Raw genomic sequence first — 26,484 nt, 5'->3', positions numbered from 1 at the left:
TTAAATTTAAGCAAAAAAAGTGACATTTGGAGCTGGCTCCCCTTATCCGTAGCGGGGCATTGTAATTTAGCCGGCTTCCCCTATTCGTAGCGGGGCGCTGTAATTTAATATAAAATGATCTAGCTACTGCAGCTATTATATCTGTTGCACAAATCCCCGGTTTGGATAGGTCAAAAGTGGTTTAAAAAAATAGAATTCCTTTTTAGGGAACTAATTTGGAAAAAGGGCCAATCCAGAATTAATCTGCAAACAATGCAACTACCAATCAAAGAAGGGGGTATGGCTGTCCCGCACCCGAGGTGCTACTTTTTGGCATCCCAGCTGCAACACCTAGTGGGCTGCTATACTAGGGGGGTGGGAACTCTAGCGGCAGAATGATGCCCCACACCTAATGGGGGCACCACACAGAACGATAGAGGAGACATTAGAGGCAGATTTGTTTACTCACAGATGCCCGACTATAAAGCTGGTTAGCAAAGTATGACAGGTAACAAAGGCACTAATGTGGTATAAAGGGGCAACAGAATACACCCCTCTTTGAAAGAATAAAAATCTGGATGAAGTGAGGGGCATAGAGAGGCACATGGAGTGGGCGAGACAGGGCATCAACCGATTAATTCAGTTATACGAGGGTAGCATTATGAAAACATTCTCAGACCTAAAGAGGGAATTTAATATATCAAATAACTCTTTCTTTAAATACCTCCAGATCAGGCACGCCCTACAGGTACAGTTTAAGACACAAATAATAGAATGGAGCCAGATCCTCACTCTCCAAAAAATAATGAAATCATTAAATCAGGTACATCTAAAGGACTGATCTCTGTGGTATACGCTAGGTTGGGGGGCAGAAATAAGTGAAGCTGAACCCTCCAAAAGTTGACCAGACTACATAGGATCAAGTGGGAAAGTAGTTTGGGAACTCATATACCCACTCCAGGAGAATGGCTATTACCTGTATGTAGACAACTTCTATATGAGTTTGCCTCTGTTCCACAACCTTCACAGGAAGAACACTGAAGCATGTGGCACTGTAAGAAAGAACAGGAAGGACTTTCCTCAAAAGACTCGTCAACAAGAAGTTAAGAAGTGGGGAGATGTACTGGTGGGCAGTACCTGTGCCCACCAGTACATCTACCCCAGTTCCTAGACAAGTCGGCCTGCTACGTTCTGCATTAACCCCTGATGAAAGATGTCATCGTATGCATATCGTATCGTATTAATATTCCTGGCTATGCTCTCTTTCGGAAAGACAGGGTAAAAAGGAAAGGTGGAGGGGTCTGTCTCTATGTGAGAAGTGACCTCAAAGCAAGCGTGAAAGAGAACCTGGTTGATGGAGAGTGTGATGAGGCTGAAGCATTATGGGTGGAACTGCATACAGATGTGCGTAGTTCAAAATTAATCATTGGAGTTTGTTATAAACCACCCAATGTTAATGAGGAGGTGGAGACTCAGCTCCTTGCACAGATGGAAAGGGCTGCAAGGTCTGGGACGGTGATAATAATGGGGGATTTTAACTACCCAGAAATTGACTGGATTAATGGCACTTCTGGGACAGTTAAAGGACAAAAATTTAAAAACCTATTGCAGGACAATTTTATGGTGCAGTTTATTGAGGCCCCAACTAGGAATGATGCCCTGTTGGACCTGATAATTTCAAACCATGCAGAGCTTATTACTAATGTTCAGATAAAGGAACACCTGGGTAGCAGTGATCATAACATGATTTCATTTAATGTTAACTATAAGCAAGAAATACATACAGGAAATATTAAAACACTAAATTTTAAGAGAGCAAATTTTCCAAGGATGAGGGCTGCTCTCCAGGACTTGGACTGGGAGGGACTATTGGCACAGATGAACACAGAACAGAAATGGGAATTCTTCAAAAAGACTGTGTGGAACCTCACTGCAAAGTATGTTCCCATGGGCAATAAGTTTAAAAGGCTAAAAATAAAACCTATGTGGCTCACGGTCAAAGTTAAAAAAGCTATAAACAATAAGAAAGTAGCTTTTAAAAAATATAAAAATGAAGGAACACTAGTGTTGTTTAAATGTTACAAAGAATATAACAGGATATGCAAAAAGGAAATCAAGGATGCAAAAATTCAAAACGAACGACAGATTGCAAAAGATAGTAGGACAAACCCCAAAAAATTCTTTAAATATATTAATAGTAAAAAGGTGAAGTCTGAGCATGTAGGCCCCTTACAAAATAATCTAGAGTGGGTGACTGGGGACAAAGAGAAGGCAAATTTACTAAATGTTTTCTTCAGCTCTGTGTATACAATGGAGCATGGGGGAGCTCATGTCCAAAATGGGGGTGGGAGTGACACAGCCCCAAATCCACAATGGCTCAAAAGTGATATGGTCCAGAAATATTTAGACAGAATAAAGGTGGATAAAGCACCTGGACCTGATGGCATCCATCCACGGATCCTAGGTGAGTTGAGCTCTGTCATTTCAAAGCCACTGTATCTAATATTTAGGGACTCATTAAAGACAGGAATAGTACCACTGGATTGGCGCAGGGCCAATGTGGTGCCCATATTTAAAAAGGGAACAAAGTCTTTACCAAGTAACTATAGACCTGTTAGTTTAACTTCTATAGTTGGGAAGATACTGGAACGTTTAATAAAAGACCACATGGATGAGTTCTTGCTGGAAAAAAACTATTTAAGCAGCAGACAACATGGATTCATGAAAGACAGAAGTTGTCAGACAAACCTGATTTCCTTTTATGAAGAGGTAAGTAAAACCCTGGACAGAGGCGTGGCTGTGGACGTGATATATTTGGATTTTGCAAAAGCGTTCGATACAGTTCCGCATACACGGCTCATGTGTAAGGTAAGGTCTACGGGATTGGATATATCGGTTTGTGAATGGATAGAGAACTGGCTGAAAGACAGAATTCAGAGAGTCGTGGTTAATGATTCTTACTCTGAATGGTCCAATGTTATGAGTGGTGTACCCCAAGGTTCAGTGCTGGGACCCTTACTTTTCAATATATTTATAAATGATATTGGGTCTGAGATCAAAAGTAACATTTCTGTCTTTGCAGATGACACCAAGCTATGCAGTGGAATAACGTCCTTACAGGATGTCTCCAATTTACAAGCCGACCTCAATGCTCTGTCTAATTGGGCGACTGAGTGGCAGATGAGGTTTAATGTTGATAAATGTAAAGTTATGCACTTAGGGAATAAGAATATGCATGCATCATACATACTAGGGGGAGTACAACTGGGGGGATCTGTAGTGGAGAAGGATCTGGGGGTTTTAGTTGATCATAAGCTCAATAATGGCATGCAATGCCAAGCTGCGGTTTCCAAAGCGAGCAAAGTCCTTTCTTGTATTAAGAGAGGTATGGACTCCAGAGACAGAGATATAATTTTGCCCCTGTACAAATCATTAGTAAGACCTCATCTGGAATATGCAGTTCAGTTTTGGGCACCAGTTCTCAAAAAGGATATAGGAGAACTGGAGAAAGTGCAGAGAAGAGCAACCAAACTGATAAGAGGCATGGAGGAGCTCAGCTATGAGGAAAGATTAGAGGAACTAAATTTATTCACTCTTGAGAAGAGGAGAATAAGGGGGGATATGATCAACATGTACAAATATATAAGAGGTCCATACAGTGAACTTGGTGTTGAGTTATTCACTTTACGGTCATCACTGAGGACAAGGGGGCACTCTTTACGTCTAGAGGAAAAGAGATTTCACCTCCAAATACGGAAAGGTTTTTTCACAGTAAGAGCTGTGAAAATGTGGAACAGACTCCCTCCAGAGGTGGTTCTGGCCAGCTCAGTAGATTGCTTTAAGAAAGGTCTGGATTTTTTCCTAAATGTACAGAATATAACTGAGTACTAAGATTTGTAGGTATAGTTGATCCAGGGTAAATCCGATTGCCTCTCGGGGGATCAGGAAGGAATTTTTTCCCCTGCTGTAGCAAATTGGATCATGCTCCGCTGGGGTTTTTTGCCTTCCTCTGGATCAACTGTGGGTATGGAGTTGGGTGTATAGGATTTTACTGTGTTTTTTTATTTTATTTTGTTTTTTGTGGTTGAACTGGATGGACTTGTGTCTTTTTTCAACCTGACTAACTATGTAACTATGTAACTATGCAATCTAGTCTTTGCCTCTATTGTGGTGGAAGCGGACATTTCCTGTGTAATTGCCTAAGAAGGCCCAAGAAGCCACCTTCCTACCCTCCAGTGTATTTCCAAGTCCCCGGAGCCTCTCCTTCACACCTAGTTCTCCCCATCACGCTGCAATTTGGGAAAGAGGAGATCCGGCTGCAGGCCATAATTGATTTTGGAGCATACAGCTGCTTTGTGGACTTGAACCTGGCAAGAAACCTTAAGTTGCCCCTTCTCCACAAGAAACGGGGGCTGGATGTTCACCTGGCAGATGGCACATTGCCTAGTTCTGGCCCTGTTACCCAAGAGACTATCCCTCTCCTTTACACCACTCCTGATGGCCATTTTGACGCTCTGAGCTCACCTATGTCTCCAGTTATCTTAGGAATTCCGTGGCTTCAACCCACAACCCTCAGATCAACTGGATCAAGAAGGAAGTCCTGTTCACCTCTCCCTATACAGTCCACCCTGTATCTGCCACTAACCAGAATCAGGGCTGTCTTTAGCGCAGGGCAAACGGGGCACCTGCCCTGGGCCCAAACTTTGTTGGGGGGCCCGCGCTACCTGTGAATTTGGGGCCCCGATGATGGCTATGCAGAGTGTACAGAGGACACGGAAGGCTGTATTCCCATGCTAGCCAGCAGAGAGGGGGCGGGGCCGGGAGCTCCACTAACGCTCTGACCCGCCCCACGCAGCCTGTAAGCTCAGAACAGTGATGGAGTGGGCACGTCAGTGGAGCTCCCGGCCCCACCCCCTCTATACTGGCTGGGGAATACAGAGGTCTGGGGGCGGGGCCGCAAGCTTTACTGACGCGCCCCATTTCGATCACTGTTCTGAAGATACAGGCTGTGTGGGGCGGGGTCAGAGCATTAGTGGAGCTCCCGGCCCCGCCCCCTCTCTGCTGGCTAGCTCGGGAATACAGCCTCCCGTGTCTTCTCTGCATCCTGCAAAGCCATCATCGGGGCCCAAAATTCACAGGTAGCACGGACCCCCCAACAAAGCATCAGTGGAGCTCCCGGCCCCGCCACCTCTATAATGGCTGGGGAATACAGAGGTCTAACCCTGCCCCATGCAGCCTGTATGCTCAGGGTGGAGCAGAGAGTGGAAGCCCCGCCCACGGACCTGTGAAAGTATGTAGTGAGCTTGGCTGGCCAGGTATGTCCTTACACCCATAAAATGCCTGACTGCTTAAACACTGAGCTGTGTTATTCAACTGTAAAGCTGTGAGTTGCTGAAAGTTCTCTGACTGTCTCCTGTAGCATGTCCGTAGTCTTTAACTGTCTCCTGCAGTATGTCCGCAGTCTCTGATTGTCTCCTGCAGTATGTCCGCAGTCTCTTTTTTTTCAATCAGATAGTTTTTTATTGAACATTTTTCAAAACATACATATAAAAAAAGACATATACAAACATTTTCTACCCTTTACCCCTTCACGGAACCCTTCCCAATGTGTTACAAAACTTATTTCAAATATCAGGAAGACAGAAAAAAACAAAAATAGAAAAAAAAAAAAAACATTACACCATATTTATATTCTTCTACTCTATATGTCATAAATTCAATCTATCCAGGGGCATTACTGTTATATTGTTACTATTATCTCCTTTGCGGTCCACCACCATACACCCTATTGTCCCTTTCTCTTTTACCTCTTAACTCTTAGTTTCCTATTGCTATCTAGCTAGGTAGAGTAGTCACTGCGGCTCTATCTCCATAAATCCTGCTTTGTATGAGCCGTAGTGGTGCCAGTCCTTGAGTATCTAACCAGGGCTCCCATATGTTCTCAAACTTCCCCGGGCTACCCCGATGCTTATACGTAAGTTGTTCCCTGACAAGAGAGTCATTTACCTCTGTGGTCCATTCTATATGTGTGGGGGCTGCTACAGACAGCCACTTTCTAGCAATTAGTTTCCTAGCCAGAAATAAAACCCTTATGATAGCGGTAGAGGTACATGACCCGTATCGCTCTTCATCTAACCACCCCAATAGACAAATTTTCGGATCAGTAGGTAATTGAAGGTTCCATATGCTGTTTATAGTGTCCACTACCGCTGCCCAATAGCGCTGTAGCTTTGGACACCTCCACAGCATATGAACAAGTGTCTTATTATCCACCAAACAGCGGGGGCAAAGTGGGTCATCTCGTCTATGCCATTTATGCAGCTTTTCTGGTGTACGATATGTACAATGAATAATAAAAAGCTGTGTAAGCTTCTGAGTTGATGACAGTGATACCTTGAGAACGTTACCCAATATTACTTTCCACTCCTCATCGGAGAGTTGTCCTATATCATCTCCCCAACCATCTCTACATCTCAAGGTCATTGCCCCAGAGACGTGATCAAGTAGAGAGCCATACACAGACGAAATTTGTCCTTTCCAGAGTTAGTTTCATAAGTACTACCGGTATGGTGGGCTCCCATATGGAAATTTTGGCCTACGCCGAGATAGCATGTCGTAATTGTAAATATTGAAAGAAATATGTGTTTGGCAGATCAAATTCTGCACGGAGGGATTGAAAGTCCCTGAATACACCTTCACAGTATAATTGTGGGATATGTCCGCAGTCTCTGATTGTCTCCTGCAGTATGTCTGCAGTCTTTGGTTGTCTCCTGCAGTATGTCTGCAGTCTCTGGTTGTCTCCTGCAGTATGTCTGCAGTCTCTGGTTGTCTCCTGCAGTATGTCTGCAGTCTGGTAATCTCGTGCAGTATGTCCGCAGTCTCTGGTAATCTCGTGCAGTATGTCCACAGTCTCTGCTTGTCTCCTGCAGTATGTCCGCAGTCTCTGGTTGTCTCCTGCAGTATGTCTGCAGTCTGGTAATCTTGTGCAGTATGTCCTCAGTCTCTGGTAGTCTCCTGCAGTATGTCTGCAGTCTCTGGTAATCTCCTGCAGTATGTCCCCAGTCTGGTAATCTTGTGCAGTATGTCCACAGTCTAGTAATCTCCCACAGTATGTCCGCAGTCTCTGGTAATCTCCTGCAGTATGTCCGCAGTCTCTGGTAATCTCCTGCAGTATGTCCCCAGTCTGGTAATCTTGTGCAGTATGTCCTCAGTCTCTGGTAGTCTCCTGCAGTATGTCTGCAGTCTCTGGTAATCTCCTGCAGTATGTCCGCAGTCTCTGAACCTCTCCTGCAGTATGTCCGCAGTCTCTGAACCTCTCCTGCAGTATGTCCACAGTCTCTGGTAATCAGCTGCAGTATGTCCGCAGTCTCTGAACCTCTCGTATGTCCGCAGTCTCTGGTGGTCTCCTGCAGTATGTCCGCAGTCTCTGGTAATAATGTGCAGTAACGTCTATCTACCAATCGGCAAGCAGAACTTATGTGTTGTAACCTCTAGCAACCAGCCAGTGAGCGGTAAGGATAGACTTTAACCTCTGGCAAACGATTGCAATCGCTGCGTGATCTGCTGCAGTAAACAGATTTTGAGTCTACCTGCTATTTTTTGTATGTCTCAGAATGGAGGGGGGCCCCAAGAAAATGTTTGCCCAGGGCCCAATCAAAGTTAAAGATGGCCCTGAACAGAATGTACCCCAGGCATACCAAGAATTTCTGGATGTCTTTGATAAAAGAAAAGCCTATTTTCTACCACCACATCGGCCATATGACTGTCCGATAGAACTACTTCCAGGGGCCGGGATTCCATTTGGAATTAGGAACTCTGCGCCAATACATAGATGAAAACTTGGCTAAGAGCTTTATCCATGCCTCTTCCTCTCCCGCTGGTGCCGGCATTTTCTTTGTCGAAAAGAAAGACAAGACTTTAAGACCTTGCATCTTGGAGGTCCATGCCTCAGAAGTAGCCACTGGGGAAGTCCTTTCACAGCGCCAGGGACCCAAGTCTTTGCTTCACCCCGTGGCCTTCTCCTCTCGGAAAATGAGCCAGCCCGAGAGGAACTATGACGTAGGTGATTGCGAGCTCTTGGCCATTAAAACAGCCTTAGAGGAGTGGAGATACCTTCTTGAGGGGTCTGCCCACCCCATAATGTTATTTACAGACCACAGGAACCTCGAGTAATTCCACACTGCCAAACGCCTGAGACCCCGTCAAGCCCGCTGGGCCCTGTTCTTTTCAAGGTTTAACGTTCACATTACCTACTGCGCTGACTCCAAGAATGGAAAGGCCGATGCCTTATCCCGAATGTTCCCGGATACTCCGGAAGAGACAATATCTAGCACGATCCTGTCACCCCAGAACTTTCTTTTGATCCAACCCGATCTATAATCTTTTCTTGAACAGGCTTCCCTCCAATGCCAGGAACCAGAGGCATCCTCTCTGAGAAACCAGAGGGGTATCTCTGGCATTAGGACAATATCTTTGTTCTGCAACAAGCCCGAGTTCAGGTCCTAGACATTGCATGACCACCAACTCACTGGCCACTTCGGAGTGTGAAAAACTACGGATCTTATCCAATGATCCTTCTGGTGGCCTACCCTAACCTGTAGTGAAATCCTGATTAATCACAACAATGGCCAGGTGGGCACGGATTCACATTGGCTGCTTTAAGGGATTAGTTAATTAGCTCATGTTAATTAGGTTTCTGGTTACAGGTGTATTTTTAGAATAATATGAGCAGGAGGAGGTAACCTCCTCTTCCACTGTATATAAGACTTGTATTCTTGTTCTAATAAACAGTTCATGGTGAGCAACCAAACTAGTAACGTCTTGTTTATGGTTCTCAACAGTATAGGAGTAATATATAGGGAGGACATTAATGATAGGAAGGTACTATTAACTTTCTGTAAGTCAGGCTGTAGTAACCTATCAGGTATTACTTTTTTGTGTTTCATTGTGGGTGGCAAACTATTACTATGAGCTTATATTTGTATATGGTGATTGTCTGTATATACAGAATGCATTTTGGCAAACCGTGGTTGCTAATATTTGTATTTATTTATAGTATTTTTTTCTTTGTTGTGAACATTTTAGGAAATGTATAAATACTAACTGCTTTCTGTACTATGAAGACACTCTGCATGCTTAGTACAGGTGTAGGTGATGGAATTTGCAAGTGAACCAGGGTCCTGTTGCCTGGTGATCCCTCATTGCTATATTACTTGATTAATAGATTGTTGGTTTCCATGGCAGTATTGCGTTTCTTGGGGGATTTAGAACAAACAAATTATGTCTGAAACAACGGGGTCATGTTTTGTAAAAACTTGTTAAGACACTGCTGAAAGTGATGTTTCTAGGGAGGCAAGCCGAGAGAGAGAGAGAGAGAGAGAGAGAGAGAGAGAGAGAGAGAGAGAGAGAGAGAGAGAGAGAGAGAGAGAGAGATGAAGAGAGAGAGAGATGAAGAGAGAGAGAGAAAGAGAAAGAAAACAAGGGACAGACACAGACCCTGACTCCAAATATCAAAATGGCAAAAAAGGAAAAGGAAGAGCTTCGAGTACTGCCTTTGAGTTCAATCAAAATACAAATATACTATATATATATTTTTTTTTTTCTTAACTGTCTTTTTTCCTTTTTTTTTCTATTGTATAATGAAAAAAATATTAATTCAAAGTACAAATATACAAAAACAATCAAAAAGGAGAACACAAAAACATTTAAATGTAATCAAAAAGTAGTACAAATTTTCACATTTCGAGTATCTCCTGGAACCCACCAGGAAACAAAACCTCTAAAACCATTTAAAATACAAAACAACATTAGCCATACATATACTGTATGACTGCTAAACATCAAATGGAATGAATATACAATTGCCTCTGAATTGTGAATTGTTGATGCCAAGAATGGATATAAAACGAAATGAGGTGAGTTATATCTCACACGGAGAACCGGAATAAATGAGAAATGGCTGAAAAACATAATCCATATAACACTTTGTGATGAATATGATGAATAATAGATCAAAGCAGCTACTGGATTGAAGCCATTTCACCAATTACCATACAGGTGGAGAATTCCTTAGAAGAAGCCCACTAGAAACTCCAGGAAAATAACTTTATAAATGCTCACCAAGGCTTCTAACACCACAAGAAGAAATCAAGGTTTGCATTCAAAGTAATCACCTTCTGGAGACTGAAAACTGGAAAACTGTTCAGGCAGTCCTTTAGTAAATTTCTTTAGTAAATTCATGCTGTAGTACAGAGAACTTTATTTATTTGCAGGTCTTGCCTTATCTATATGATTGAGAACCTTGTAAAGGGATGACCGGACTTCTAAAGTGAATTATAAGAATGTCAAAACCCACTTAGTCCCTAGCCCATGTGCACACACATATACCATCCAGCATTACTAAGAGCTCTGCACTCATGTTTAATTTACTACTTTAATACTCCATACACAGTACCTTTCCCTTATATACTGTACAATACATAGCTTTATAGAACACATTAATCTATAGACTGCACACCAGTAGAGTCAAACAAGAATGCACAAGGGATTGCAGTGATGTAATGATTTTCTGGAGTTGTAAGGTGTTTACATCCAACTTTGAAAATACTTCCTATAGCCTGTCCTAACTTCTGAGCCTCTCAGCTTATCTCTCTAGAAGAAACAGGCCACATCTTCTTCCCACACAGAACTGACTAGCTAGTAGAGTACAGGACAGTATGCATTATACAATTTTCCTTTTAATTTACCCAGGGGCGGCCCGTCCATTAAGGGCGCACAGACCCTGCCCCCCCTATCCATGCTACCGCCCCCCTATCCATCCTTACGGCATGGCAGGCGCATAAATTACAGTGGCGGGCTGTTTTTTTGAAGCACCTGATTAGAGCCAGAGGTTCTAATAGGGTGGGTTCCGGACACAGAGCATTGTGTCCGGAGCCTACCCAGGTGTATTGCAATAGCGAATTAATATTTGCTGTTCTAACACCGATCCTCCTCCCAGCCAATCAGTAGTGGGTCTGAAACCCACCCGTGGATGCTTAATGCCCGGTGATGCCCGTCAATGCCTGTTGCTGGATGCCCACTGCCTAAATATGGTAAGTACCAGAGGACCGACAGAGAGGTGGGTGGTGTTAGTGGTTGTTGTTTACCCCCCCAAAAAAGCACCAGCCGCCACTGGATTTACCAAACCATATAATGAGGTCGGACCTAAACAGCTTCAATAAGGCAGGCCCTTGCACTACATAGTTGAAGGTAAATCCAAAGGAAACTGAACAAGAAATTGTATGTGTGGCCAGCTTTAGGCCTGTTTTACAGTTTAAAAAGATTTCTGGCACCTTACATTAGGAAATTAGTAGCACTGTTTAAGGGCTGGTCGTTAGCTGGTGGTGTGCAGACTGTGGGGTATTAATAGGATCTTTCAGCTTCTCACATTTCTGAAGATAACAGGGAAGTATATGGTTTTGCTTTAAAGATTCATCCTCCTTTGAGACATGCAAGCTGAGAAAGCATGTTCCAAGCTTGCAGAGCTTATAATGCTGAGTAAGACACAAAACCTGCATATCATGCCTTACTACCTAGTCTACTTCTCTGTAACTAAAACTTCTTTCCTGAGACTGACTTTCCATCAAGGTCCCAGCTTCGTTCTAGGTTCACACCAGATACCATGAATTTTATATTAATGCACCATATTGATATCTTAAATAGGATAAATGTTGAATCCAACACAGTCTGCAAGATAATATGACTTTTAGGGCTGTGGCTGGAGACTGGGAGATCTTCAGGAAGAATAAAGGAATCTGGTAGATATCTACCCTCTCCTGAAAACACATGACAAAAATGATCATAATGATAAAAAGCAGATCTGTTGTCAATCGTAAAGCTAGTTAAATGAGGATTTTACATGTCCTAATAAGAAGTAGGCATTATTAGCCCTGAAATACACATACACATATCGTATATAGAATTATTTCTTATATTAGATATAGGCTACTTACCTTTGGATCATGGATTCCAGTCAAAACCTCAAAGGTCTTCTCTCCTACCATGACTGCAGCAAGGTTTGCAGTGTAACTTGACAAGACAAGTAGGCAGAAAATAGCCCAAAGGTTCATAAGAACTCTGCCTGTGCAACATTTGGGTGTTTTACTTGAGACTGTTCTCCCAAAGAGAATAGCATAACATAAGTTGAGGGCAGAAGAATAAGAGAAGATCTTCACACGGTTGCGTCCATGTGGGGTCATGCCAAAAGGACTTTTCCATTCATAGAATGTGAGAAACAATGCAGTAATATGCAAAGCCACAAATATACCCAACCACATGGACCAGTGTAAGGGCCACATAAAGGCTCCAATAGGAGAAGCAGTATCTCGCATTCTCACCAAGATACCAAGACTTGTTGAGTAAAAAGGGCTGGTGAAGTCAATTACAGTACTTCGAGCTGAGTTGATGCTAAAGGAGGTGACAGCCATGTGGGCTGCTCCACTCAACAAGTCCCCAACTAATCCTGTCCAGAGATCCCCCTTTCGTGCACCATACTTTCCATCTCCAACAATATACAGTTCAAAATCGAACCCAAGATCTTCAGATAATTTTTCTAATAAGTCAATGCAGTAACCATAACAACATGTTTTGTATTCCAATGGTACAGAGCCATTTGGTGAGTTAAGTTCTTGAAATAGCAAATCTAATAAGGCAGAGTTATTAGTCCGAGGATCCAAACACATTTGGCCAGCTGGGCAACTGCCATCAGCATCAACCTCTCGTGTGAAAACAAAAGGATGTTCCACCAGAGTTACCACTCTGAGTTTGGTACGTGGAGTCACTACTGATGCTTGTTCATGTTTTTTAATTCGATTCTGCCACAAACCTTCCTCCACTTCTATTTTACCTTCATGCCAGCCTCCCACAGTAACCCATGTTGGATGCCCTACAGAATCGCGCACAAGGCTCCAAATCTTGTAGTGGTGCTCAGTGTGGACCAAATTATTGTCTGTTACATAGATACGTCCTGTTTGTCCAGAGAATGATGTGTTGGATAAATATCTGTAATAAATGGAGACATGTTAAAGCTGCTTATCTTTTTTCCAGCAAGTTAGGCATTTTCTAATAATAGCTTGGGAAGAACAATTTTCAGTTGGTGTATTGTGAATGGTGCAATAGAATGGTATTATTTGTATGTAAAGAGAAACAAAATGTACGAGCACAAAAAAAATCATTCATTGGCTCAAAGGGAAAGAAAATGTAATAGGGACAAAAGTCTAGCGTGTAAAAAAGCCAATAGAGGCACAGGTTGTCGAAACTAATGTTAAAAGTTACAGTTAATTGTGTAGGAGAGTAGAGAAGAACCTCATAATATATATGATATTAAAGAATGGAAAAGGGAACAAAGTCAGAGGGAGTGATTCACCCTTTTTACCATATTACACTGTGAATTTTACAAAAACAAAATAGAAAAGTAAGCATGTATGTTGGTTAAGGTCATACATTGATCCACTGCCCAATTATTGTGTACATAACATAAACTCTTGCATATGCAGATTTTTTTTCATCACTTTTTTTGGAAGAAAGTCTACTTTTTCAAGAATGCACATACAATACATACAATTCAGATGATCAAGATATTATTTAAAGAAACAAATATATCATGTAAATAACATACATACTGTATATGCCCAGATTAATAGAAAAGCAATAAATACAGAGCTTCTATGCTTGCTTATGTTCAGGGCCGGATTTCTGACAAGGCCACAGAGGCCAGGCCTTGGGGCGGCAGTGGGTGCAGGGGCGGCAACAGGGGGGTGAAAAAATCCTGTCGTCCTGGTGTTCTACACCCCCAGAGTTTTAAATTTTACACTTATTTTTTACAGTAAACTGAGGTTCTATAATGAAATACAGTAATTAGAACTCCGTCTGACTGTTTACATGTTGAATTTTAAAAGCAGCGGCAAGCCTGCTGATCTCACAGATTTGCTAATCTGACAGAAGTCCGCTGCTTTTAAAATGTAAACAGTCAGACGGACGGAGTCAGACGGGGTTCTAAGTACTGTATTTCACTCTAGAATTTGGCGGTGGGGGGGGTTTAATGTAATTTAGAATTTTTTTACCTCATTTCTATCACATTGGGGGGGGGGGGGGGTCAGAAGACCCCTATGTGATGGTGTGTGTGTGTGGGGGAGGGGGGCGGCATTGAGGGACCCAGCCTTGTGGCGGCAAAGGGAGTAAATCCAGGCCTGATTATGTTGACTATATTATATCCAGAGCACCTTAACTACAGTGGGGATCGAACGTTTGGGCACCCCAGGTAAAAATTTGTATTATTGTGCATAACGAAGCCAAGGAAAGATGGAAAAATCTCCAAAAGGCATCAATTACAGATTAGACATTCTTATAATATGCCAAAAAAAAGTTAGATTTTATTTCCATCATTTACACTTTCAAAATTACAGAAAACAAAAAAATGGCATCTGCAAAAGTTTGGGCACCCTGCAGAATTTATAGCATGCACTGCCCCCTTTACAAAGCTGAGACCTGCCAGTGTCATGGATTGTTCTCAATCATCGTCTGGGAAAACAAGGTGATGTCAATCTCAAAGGTTTTAAATGCCCAGACTCATCTGACCTTGCCACAACAATCAGCACCATGGGTTCTTCTAAGCAGTTGTCTAGAAAACTGAAACTGAAAATAGTTGACGCTCACAAAGCTGGAGAAGGCTATAAGCAAATAAGCAGATAGCAAAGCGTTTTCAGATGTCAATATCCTTTGTTTGGAATGTATTTATGAAATGGCAGTCAACAGGAACAGTGGAAGTTAAAGCAAGATCTGGAAGACCAAGAAAAATATCAGACAGAACAGCTCGCAGGATTGTGAGAAAAGCAATTCAAAACCCAAGTTTGACTGCATGATCCCTCCAGAAAGATCTGGCAGACACTGGAGTTGTGGTACACTATTCCACTATAAAGAGATACTTGTACAAATATGGTCTTCATGGAAGAGTCATCAGAAGAAAACCTCTTCTACGTCCTCACCACAAAAATCAGCATTTGAACTTTGCAAATGAACATATAGACCAGCCTGATGCATTTTGGAAACAAGTTCTGTGGACCGATGAGGTTAAAATAGAACTTTTTGCCCGGAATGAGCAAAGGTACGTTTGGAGAAGAAAGGACACAGAATTTAATGAAAAGAACCTCTGTCCAACTGTTAAGCATGGGGGTGGACTAATAATGCTTTGGGATTGTATTGCAGCCAGAGGCACAGGGAACATTTCACGAGTAGAAGGAAAAATGGATTCAATAAAATGTCAGCAAATTTTGGATGGTAACTTGATGCCATCTGTGAAAAAGCTGAAGTTAAAGAGAGGATGGTTTCTACAAATGGATAAAGATCCTAAACACACCTCAAAATCCACGGGGGATTACATCAAGAGGCCGCGTAAACTGAAGGTTTTGCCATGACCTTCACAATCTCCTGACCTCAACATAATTCAAAATCTATGGATAGACCTTAAAAGAGCAGTGCGTGACAGACAGCCCAGAAATCTCAAAGAACTGGAAGACTTTTGTAAGGAAGAATGGGCAAAGATACCTCAAACAAGAACTGAAAGACTCTTGGCTGGCTACAAAAAGCGTTTACAAGCTGTGATACTTGCCAAAGGGGGAAGTTCAGGATATTAACTCTGCAGGGTGCCCAAACTTTTGCAGACGCCATTTTTTTGTTTTCTGTAATTTTGAAAGTGTAAATGATGGAAATAAAATCTAACTTTTTTTGACATATTATAAGAATGTCTAATCTGTAATTTGATGCCTTTTGGTGATCTTTCCATCTTTCCTTGGCTTCGTTATGCACTTTAATACAAATTTTTACCTGGGGTGCCCAAACTTTCGATCCCCACTGTATATATATATATATATATATATATATATATATATATATATATATATATATATATATATATATATATATATATATAAAAAGTTATTACAAAAATTCCCTATGGGGTAATGGTCCTAGGTCTAAGGAATGGCTATGGAGAAGAGATTAGAATGATAATGATAATTAGCCTCTCCATAGAGGACAGTAAAACAGAAGGGTCTCTATGTTGTAAAAATGCCCAGGGATGCTTGGTACAGGAACCTTTCCCCAAATTGTCTTACATTTAGCATCCTAAGTCCTAAGGGTGGACTAAGGTCTGTTCACTGTTGCAAGGGGAGAAAATGACATGCCTGCTCTCTTCCCTTCCTATCCTATGTTGTAAACAATATGATGAAGTCACAGGCTGAAGTCCAATTCCCCTTAGAGGGATACTAAAAATGGGGGAAATATGCAGCACACAGTCTCCCAAAAGGAGAAACAGACAAATACAATCCCTATAAAGGGAAACCATGATTGCACAAATATTGGTATTATCCAAATAAACAAATAATCATAAATAAACACAATATATGTATAACAAAACAGGGAAACAATATAAAGGGCCCAAACATTTTTTTTTTTAACTGGGACCAGGATATTCTATGGCTTTTTAATGTGTAACAACAATTTAGTAGTATATCCTCTTTTTTGGCATAGAGATTAGTGTTGAGCAGAATACGCCATATTCGATTTCGTGATATATCTCGAATATATAGTCGAATATTCGAGATATATTCGCTAAATTCGAATATTCGTGATATTTTATCGAAATGAAATGATTGCGAATTTTCGCTATTGCGAATGCGAAAATAATTGCGAATTTTCGATAACTGCGGTAGGAGCACTCTGATTGGCTCAGAATATTCGTGATATTTTACAATACAAAATAATTGCGAATATTCGGCAAATGCGGAAGGAGCACTCTGATTGGCTCAGAATATTCTTGATATTTTACAATACAAAATAATTGCGAATATTCGGCAAATGCGGAAGGAGCACTCTGATTGGCTCAGAATATTCTTGATATTTTACAATACAAAATAATTGCGAATATTCGGCAAATGCGGAAGGAGCACTCTGATTGGCTCAGAATATTCTTGATATTTTACAATAGAAAATAAAAAGTGTTTTGCATTGGTGGTTATTCTTTACTCTATCCATCTGTCACAGCCGTTTGTCAATCAAACACCTTGAAGATTGAACACGTTCATGTTGCATGCTTTGGACTTTTTTTCACTTCACATATCAAAGACATTTTTATGAAAGATTATTTTTCTATTATTGGGACTATATTTCTTTATATATTTGTTTCACTGTGTATTTCACAAGTTATTTGCGCTTGCTTATTTTATAATTTGCCCACATGTCTTGTCACTAGACATATTTTTTATTCTTGTAGAGCGACTCCATTTTCTGTCTTGTATTAAAAATGTTATACAACATAAATTGAGTTGCTGCTGTATTCTCCCCTTTTTTTAAGGTATGCGCAATTTTTTCCTTCTTACAAAAAAAAATAATATCAAACATACAAATATTCATAACAGAAACATACACAAAGCCCCCCCCCCCCTTTTGCATCAGAGACAATCAGAGTTCTCCTACCACAGTTATCGAAAATTCGCAATCATTTTCGCATTCGCATTAGCGAAAATTCGCAATTATTTTTTTTTATATTCGGCAACATAAAAGGATCGCCTCAGCTTAGCTACTCGGCCCAGGGTCTCTAATCATACCAGCAATGCTTTTAGACGTCGATAGGATGTGATCTGTTTTAAAAATAAAATTGAAAAAATGCGAATATTCAGAATTGCGAATATTCATTGCGAAATTCGAAATATATCGCGAATACTCGAATATGCCATATTCGAGCCGAATATTCGCAATACGAATATTCGTGAGCAACACTAATAGAGATATGGTCAATTGCTAAGACTCTGGCCCCAGAAGGATCATATTGATGATGATCCACAAAGTGGTGTGCCACTGATGAATGTAAATCTCCATCTTTTAGACCTTGAATGTGATCATATATTCTTCCTCCTTTATTTTGACTACATAATAGGCAGCACATTGACAAAACATTAGGTAGATCATTCCCCTCGTAGAGCAGTTCACAAAATGCTTACAAAAGTAAAGGCCTATTTAGAAGTCTTAATTGTTTGGATGTAGAGATTGATTTACACTGATTACATGTTTCGAACCTAAAGCTACCCCTCAGTGTACATGTATTAACATACTTATTAAGTCTTATAATGAGTATGTACCAGTGAATATTTCAACGTTTTTACCCACATAAATGTGATGTCAGGAAGTTTTTGAAGAATTTGTCCCAGTATTTGGTCATTTAAGAGAACAATTTCAGAACATTTGTAGAATATGTTGACTATATCCAGTAATAATTCTGATAGATGAAGTGTTCTGTTTTAATAGCTGGTTACCCTTTTGTGTATGCAAGCCATACACATATAGATTTCACTCGTTCAACCCATTTTTGACAGGGTCACCAATGGCTTAATTCAGCAGGAGTTAGACAGGATTCAAGCCATGTTTAGAAGCCTTAAATTGTCCCTAGACTTCTTTTTAGGTCCTTAATAAACTATCTTTAATTTTTTTCCTACTATATCTTCTCTGTTTGAATCTGATATAAAGATTATTAGCTTCTGATATAACATCTGCATTATCAGAAGAATTTTGTCCTTAGCCTTAGATATTGACTATATGGAAATGACTTAATGACAAAAATTAGGCTGAGTGATAAGGGCATGTAGTATACATATTATATATGTAGCAGTTTTTTTGTTTTGTTTTTAATAGGGGGAGAAAAATCATTTATTCGTCCTATCAACATCTGTGGAGGTCAAATGACAAATCCAAAAAGGAGATTTCGTCCTTAACCACTTCCATACAGGGCACGTATACACCTTCCCGCCCAAGCCAATTTTCAGCTTTCAGCACTGTCGCAATTTGAAAGGCAATTGCACGGTCATGCTACACTGTACCCAAACAAAATTGGCGTCCTTTTTTACCCACAAATAGAGCTTTCTTTTGGTGGTATTTGATCACCTCTGCGATTTATTTTTTTTGCGCAACAACTAAAAAAAGACTGAAAATTTTGAAAAAGATTATGTTTTTATTTTTTTCTGTAATTTTATTTGTAAATAAGTACGTTTTCTCTTTCAATTACGGGCACTGATATGGTGGCACTGATGGGCACAGATGAGATGGCACTGATGGACATCGACAAGGTAGTACTGACGGGCACAGATGAGGTGGCACTGATTGGCGGTGCTGGTATGCGGCACTGATGGGCACACATAGGCGGCACTCATGGGCACACATAGGTGGCACTGATGGGCACTCATGGGCGGCACTGATGGGCACTCATAGGCGGCACAGATGGACACTCATGGGCGGCACAGATGGGCACTCATGGGCGGCACAGATGGGCACTCATGGGCGGCACAGATGGGCACTCATGGGCGGCACAGATGGGCACTGTGGGGTGGCACAGATGGGCACTGTGGGGTGGCACAGATGGGCACTGTGGGGTGGCACTGATGGACACTGTGGGGCGTCACTGATGGACACTGTGGGGCGGCACTGATTTACTTGTTGCCAGTCAGTGCCCATTTGTGGGCACTGATTGGCATCTTTTTTTTTTGCATCTTTTTTTTTTCCCATTTTTTTCAAACTTTTTTTTTTTATTTTTTTACTTTTTTTTCATTTTTTTTTTTTTTTGCCCTTCCCTGGTGGGCATCCCTGGTGGTCCATGTGGCGATCCGAGGGGGGGCTGCGCTGATAAACAATCAGCGCGAACCCCCCCTGTCAGGAGAGCCGCTGATCGGCTCTCCTCTACTCGCGTCTGTCAGACGCGAGTGAGGAAGAGCCATCGACGGCTCTTCCTGTTTACATCGTGATCAGCCGTGGTTGGACACGGCTGATCACGTGGTAAAGAGTCTCCGTGAGAGACTCTTTACCGAGATCGGTGTTGCGGGGTGTCAGACTGACACCCCGCAACAACGATCGCCGCGATGCGCGCCCCCGGGGGCGCGCAGCGGCTCAGAATCCTGAGGACGTCTTATGACGTCCGGTCAGGATTCTACAACCACTTTGCCGCCGTCAATCTGTCATTGGCGGGCGGCAAGTGGTTAAAAGAACTTATAGTGAATGATACATTTTCATTCAAATATTTTTTTTTACATTACATTCTATTAGTTATTGTTCAGTGAGGAGGATGTCAGCTATATGCCTGTGCAACATTAACACATATCACAGGCGTACAGACTAGTCCCCCATCACTAGAAATTGTATGTTCCCAGCCCCCAGGTGATGATTAGTGCAAGACTGGGCAAAACTAAAAGTATTATGTTTCAAAATGGACTTGAATAAATGTATAATTAATTTATTTTGCTCTGGCATAATGATTCAATCTAAAAATTTAAAAGCTACAGATGTACTCTTATGAGTGAGTGAGTGAGTGACAGGGCCATCAATGGCTTAATTCAGCAGGCGTTAGACAGGATTCAAGCCATGTATTGAAGCCTTAAATTGTGCCTAGACTTCTTTTTAGGTCCTTAATAAACTATCTTTAATTTTTTTCCTACTATATCTTCTCTGTTTGAATCTGGTATAAATATTATTAGCTTCTGATTAGCTTCTTATCATGTGAAATGCTTGAATATAACGCCTCCGCCCCTAAAGCCAATAGAGTGGCTTCCTTCCAACGAAATAAGGAGGGGTAATGTTTCTCTAGCATAGAGATCACTAAATGGAGTGGTCCAGATCTAGTCTGAGTCACTGTCCCACCCTGACCACTGTGGTCGCGCCACTTAGGAGCTGTTTTTTGCCTTCACCCACCACCTCTGTCATTCTTACAGTAGAGCCGACAGCAGGAGGCAGGACAGTTATGGACAGAGGACTGGAGCTACCAGAGTTAACTTTTCAAGTTATATTATTGGTTATTAGGACAAATGACAGTCCTAGAAACCAATCACCAGCTTACCAACATGAAAAGTTTTGTAGCCCTCCATCTAAGCCTGCTATGCCTCCCACCCTCCAAACTGTGTACAGTAACAGTATCTCATTACCCAATTCTGTAGTATTTGTGTGTTTTAAATATTAAATCAAATGAAAATGTTTCACAATAGCATATTTGTATTTGTATATATAACTGCATTGTAAAAGGTTTCCTAGTGAACTGCTGTTCTCAAAGGTAAATAAGCAACCCTGCTTTTATGGAAAGAAAACCTATAAAATTAAATTATAAAATAATAATTTACAATGTATATGATTACTACATCAAATAATTTCTCAGGTTAAATGTTAGTATCTACAGAATCTCACCTGGAAAGGTACAAGCCAGAAGACTCATTTTGTGATGTCTGTTTATCATTGCAATTTATCATGGTCTGAATAAGTGCAATATCTGGTCTCACTTTGACTGCACTAGAGATCGCCTTAGTTAGTAGACTCACGGCATCTCTTAAAAAGGTTTCCAGACTTGGTCGACTGACTTCTCCATAAGCTAACAAACCAGGGGGCAAGCCATCTGTCTGCATCTCTTCCACATTAAGTGGTTGTCCAACCAGCCAGTGAAACTCAAGTGGTTCCAGTCCATAGTCTTTGGCTGCTTGAAACACCAAGGAAGATCGCTGGGCATCACATCCATGTAAAAGCAAAGGTATCTGTGGATTCTTTATAGTATTAAAGTGACGATTCAGGTAAGTTCCTACATCAGCATCATCAAGTGAATGAATGTTAAGGATCTCATGTGTCTCTATACTTGTATTAGTAGTCAAATAGTCAAGTATGATGGTGCTTTCCCATGGGTTGCATGTGATAACAGCTAGTTCCTCCCAGCTATTGTTCTGTAAGACACTGTTCAAGATTTCCATTAGAGAATCCACTGAACTTCTCATATCCATTCGCAGATGAAAAGGGTTCTGAAAATAATAAAGCACCAAATGCTGATTAGATATTGCAGATACACTATGCATAGTGTTTACACAACAATGACACAATTACTGAAGCAATTCCAATGCCATATTCCAAAGTAAAGGTGTACAAGTCTAAAAATAGTGATTTCAAATCAAAAGCTCAGGAATGTGTGGGCTGCAAGATAAAGTTTGGGCTTAGCCTCCTCTAAAAGTAAATGCATGTTTATACCAAAGGCAACTTAAAGCTGAACTTCAAGCAAATATTATAAACACAGTTATGAAGTAGTTAAAATGATATTCAAAGATGTTTGAAGTCCAGCCTGTGTTAAAACCAGTTCTTCCATCGATGCAGTGGAGAAACAAGCACAGCCATTCAGGGACATGAAGTTTTGTTACCAGGTGAAAATATGAAAAAATCTGTAAAATTAAAACGAAGGCAGCTACCACATTTAGTTACTGGTATGCTACAAAATATTATTAGAGGCTTAGATACACTTTATAGAAAAACTGTTCACATGAAAATATAGGTCTTTAATGATTTACCTTCCGTAAATGCTAGTTGCCCTGCTGTTATGCTAAACCATTTAAAGAGTTATGACTTCACTAGGCATGTGTTTGATCAAGGCTCTAATGCCCTGTACACACGATATGTTAGTCTGGTGAAAACAGTCTGATGGACTGTTTTCATCAGACTAACCTATCGTGTGTGGGCCCCATCGTTTTTTTATCAATCAGTCCAAAAAACAGGAACTTGTTTTAAAATGATCTGATGGATAAAAAACCTATAGAAAAAAACGATCTTCTGTGGGTACGTCCATCGGTTAAAAATGAACTTCATTTTTTTCAGCACGTCGTTGTGTTTTACGTCACTGCGTTCTGACACAATCGTTTTTTTAACTGATGGTGTGTAGGCACGACTGATCATCAGTCAGCTTCATCGGATAACTGATGGAAAAATCCATCAGACCGTTTTCATCAGACTAACCTATCGTGTGTACAGGGCATTACAGCCATAAAATTATAATTTTAAGAAGGTGGTTCGGAATGGTAATTTCTTGACTGTTTCTGCACATAGGTAAGTTCAAAAAAGGCTTTGCTGTCTGGCCGAAGTGGCTTAAGCCTAAAACTGAGTACATTGAATTACAAATTCTTTTTATCAGGTTATTTTAGGTTTAAAAGCACCTATACATGTGGAAAAGGTACCAGTTTTTGAGGAACCAAAAAACATTGGAAACACAAAGTGATTAAATTTGGATGTGTAGTACAACTAATACAGTAACCCTAAACAATTAGTGGATTTGATTGTGACTTTATGAATTCCTTCCCAGTGTTTTATGCCATCAACAACCAATTTAGATTATTTGTTAACATCCCGAGGCTGGAGACACTGCCATAGAAGTTCATGAAGATACATTGTGCTGGCACAGCCAGCTGAAAGAAGATTTTAGCCAGGAGCAGTAAACCTGATGGAAGGCCAAGGCCATGCATTATTGTAAAAAATGTATCTGGGGTAGGAGATGATGGGTATACCCTTTATCAGTGGAGCTGAGCAAAGTATATACAGTGACTTAAAAAAGTATTCATACCCCTTGAAATTTTCCACATGTTGTCATGTTGCAATCAAAAACGTAAATGTATTTCATTGGGATTTTATTTGATAGACCAACACAAAGTGGCACTAAATTGTGAAGTGGAAGAAAAATGATAAATGGTTTTTAACATTTTTTACAAATAAATATCTAAAAAGTGTGGCGTGCATTTGTATTTAACCGCCTTTACTCGGATACCCCTAACTAAAATCTAGTGGAACCAATTGCCTTCAGAAGTCACCTAATTATTAAATAGAGTCCACCTGTGTGTAATTTTTTTTAACTTGAATACTTTTTTTTATTTTGTATCTTTTCCTTTCTTTACAAAAAGTAAAACATATTACAAACAAGGATCATCACTTCTACATAAAAAATTACATAGTTACATGCATTCAAAGTGACATTTATCCTGTTGCCTATATGTATAATATCTTAACCACAAAAAGGACAACACCTGGTGAATAAGGGTAAGTATGCTACTTACCAGACCACCGTGACCTCTTTAATTAAAAAGGAAGGTCAGGTGGGGCTTTGTAGGGTTTAGGATTTGGATCTGTGATCTGTGCTGGTACCGAAGGGATAGGCCTGGAAATTGCTCTGCCACAGTGTATCTCAGAAAAAAATGTAGAGAAGCGGAACCAGAGCGTAATTCAATTTATTAAAATAAGTCATAAAAACAACAAGCCAAATGGCCGTTTACTTTAAAAGTGCCTTTAAAGGTGTTCACTTGTACTACCAGGTGAATTGTGGATCGGCTGTCTCACTCGCCCTGTGGTGGATCAGCGTGTGTGTGGAGATACAGGAAGTGGCCGGAAGTATAAAAAGGACCGGGCTGCCTCAAACAATTCCTTCGGTACCAGCAGAGATCACTAGACATGTGCAATTCGTTTAGTTTCTAATTCGTTTTTTAACGAAAATTCTGAAATTCGTTAATTCCAAATTTTCGTATTAACAAAATTTGTATTTCCGAATTTTCGGACTTGCGAAAGTTTCGAATTTCCGAATTTCCGAATTTTCGGATTTCCGAAAATTTGAATTTCCGAATTTTTTAATTTCCGAAATTCCGAATTTTTAATTTCCGATTTTTCGTATTTCCGATTTTTTAATTTCCGAATTTTCGAATTTCCGAATTTCGGAAATTCGGATTTTCGGAAATACGAAAATTTTTCGTTTTTTAAATTTTAGAAATTCCGAATTTTTGTATTTACGAACCTCGGAAATTCGGATTTTCGGAAATACGAAAAATTTACGTTTTTTTTTAATTTTCGAAATTCCGAATTTTGGAAATTTCGAATTTTTCATTTTTTATTTTCGAATTTTTCAATTTTGGAAATTGCAAATTTTTCTATTTTGGAAATTTTGAATTTTTCATTTTTTTTAATTTTCGAATTTTCGAATATTCGAATTTTCAAATTTCGAATTCGAATATAAAATTGTTTAATTTTTTCGCATTTTTCAATTTTCGAATTTCGCATTTTCGATTTTCAAAATTTGGAAGTTTTCATTTTCGAATTTTCAAATTTAAATTTTTGAATTTTCGATTATTTTATTTTTCGAATTGTTCAATTTCGAATTTTTCAATTTCGAATTTTAATTTTTTTTTGCATTTTCGAATTTTCGAATATTCGAATTTTCAAATTTCGAATATTAAATTTTTTAATTTTTTTCGCATTTTTCAATTTTCGAATTTCGAATATTCGCATTTCGAATTCCGAATATTCGAATGTTCGAATATTCGAATATTCGAATTTTCGAAAATTCGAATTTTCGATTTTTAAAATTTGGAATTTTTCATTTTCGTATTTTTAAATTTCGAATTTTTCAATTTTCGAATTTTCGATTATTTTATTTTTCGAATTTTCGAATTGTTCAATTTCGAATTTTTCAATTTCGAATTTTTCATTTTTGAAATTTCGAATTTTCGAATATTTCATTTTCGAATTTTCACATTTCGAATTTTTCAACTTTCGAATTTTCGAATTTTCAAATTTCGAATTTTCGAATTTCTTACCTTTTAATTTTCTAAATTTCAAATTTTCGAAATTTCGAATTTTCTTATTTTCGAAATTTCGAATTTTCGAATTTTTTACTGGGTGTTGTCCTTTCAAACCGTTTTGGCAGTGATGATGGTGTAAAAGACCAAAGTGGCTTCACAAATTTATGGACGTTTTGATATTTTGTTGTTGTTTTCTTTCAATCTTCTTTTATTTGTTTTTAAATAGCAAAGCAAAAATACACAGAACCCTAGGAGGCATTCCTCTGGTTTAAATCAGTCAACTCATATATAAGGGGGTTATATACCTGACAATTCAGACAGTACAACAAAAAATAATAATTCACTTTTCGCCCTGTCATTCCTGTCCTTCTCCATACATAACCGGGGATCGGGGAAAGAGAAAAAAAATCCGTAATACATTATATAATTCTCTCTTATGCTAATTCTCTTCCCCGTTACCCCAAATCTACTTCATTAATCCACTCCCCTAATACCATTTTGCCTCCGTACCCTTTTGCCCCCGTCCCAGCAGGAAATCCATGTCCCGTCGAGATTGGGGCAAGTACTCTGTCCCTCTCTGCCTTACCTCCCCTTTATCCCCCCATCTGTAAAGTAACCCAAAAAACAAAATCCCAGCAGTCAGACGAACAAAACAAAGCAAAGCAAAACAAAACAAAACACCCAAAAAAAAAAAAAAAAAAAAAAAAAAAAAGGGAAAAAAGACCCCCCCCCCCCCGGACCTCCCCACGTCCCCCCCCCCTCAATCCGCATCTATCAAGGCCTTTCCCTCCTCCGAGTATCTAAATATATTCCACTCCGCCCACGTTTCCAAATATACCTTCCGTTTCTGCCTTGAGGTCCATACCAGGTCCTCCATTCTGTTCAGGTCTTCCACTCTATTGAGCCACATCCTAATAGTTGGAGGCCGTGTCTGCTTCCACATCCCTGGGATACATGCCCGGGCTGCATTTAAAAGGTGGCACACCATCGTTTTCCTATATCTCCTCACTGACATCTCTGTATCTTGCAACATAAAGAAGGACCACTCGTCTGGTAGTTGTTCCCTACTGAATCTTTG

At 40.1% G+C, this 26,484-nt stretch overlaps 1 protein-coding gene across 1 annotated transcript in view; it reads right to left on the bottom strand.

The window, feature by feature from the left end:
* Positions 1–26,484, bottom strand: part of GRIN3B (glutamate ionotropic receptor NMDA type subunit 3B) — a 220,965-nt gene that overhangs the window by 139,883 nt on the left and 54,598 nt on the right. Inside the window, exons 2-3 of the mRNA XM_040322193.1 lie at positions 21,229–21,827; positions 11,970–13,017 (exon numbers count right to left, since the gene is read on the bottom strand). Coding sequence (XP_040178127.1) covers positions 11,970–13,017; positions 21,229–21,827 — 1,647 coding nt within the window. The remainder of the gene's footprint in view (positions 1–11,969; positions 13,018–21,228; positions 21,828–26,484) is intronic.

The sequence above is a fragment of the Rana temporaria genome, chromosome 1 (genome assembly GCF_905171775.1).
Source record: "Rana temporaria chromosome 1, aRanTem1.1, whole genome shotgun sequence".
Lineage (NCBI taxonomy): Eukaryota > Metazoa > Chordata > Amphibia > Anura > Ranidae > Rana > Rana temporaria.
This window is presented reverse-complemented; position numbering and strand designations above follow the sequence as displayed.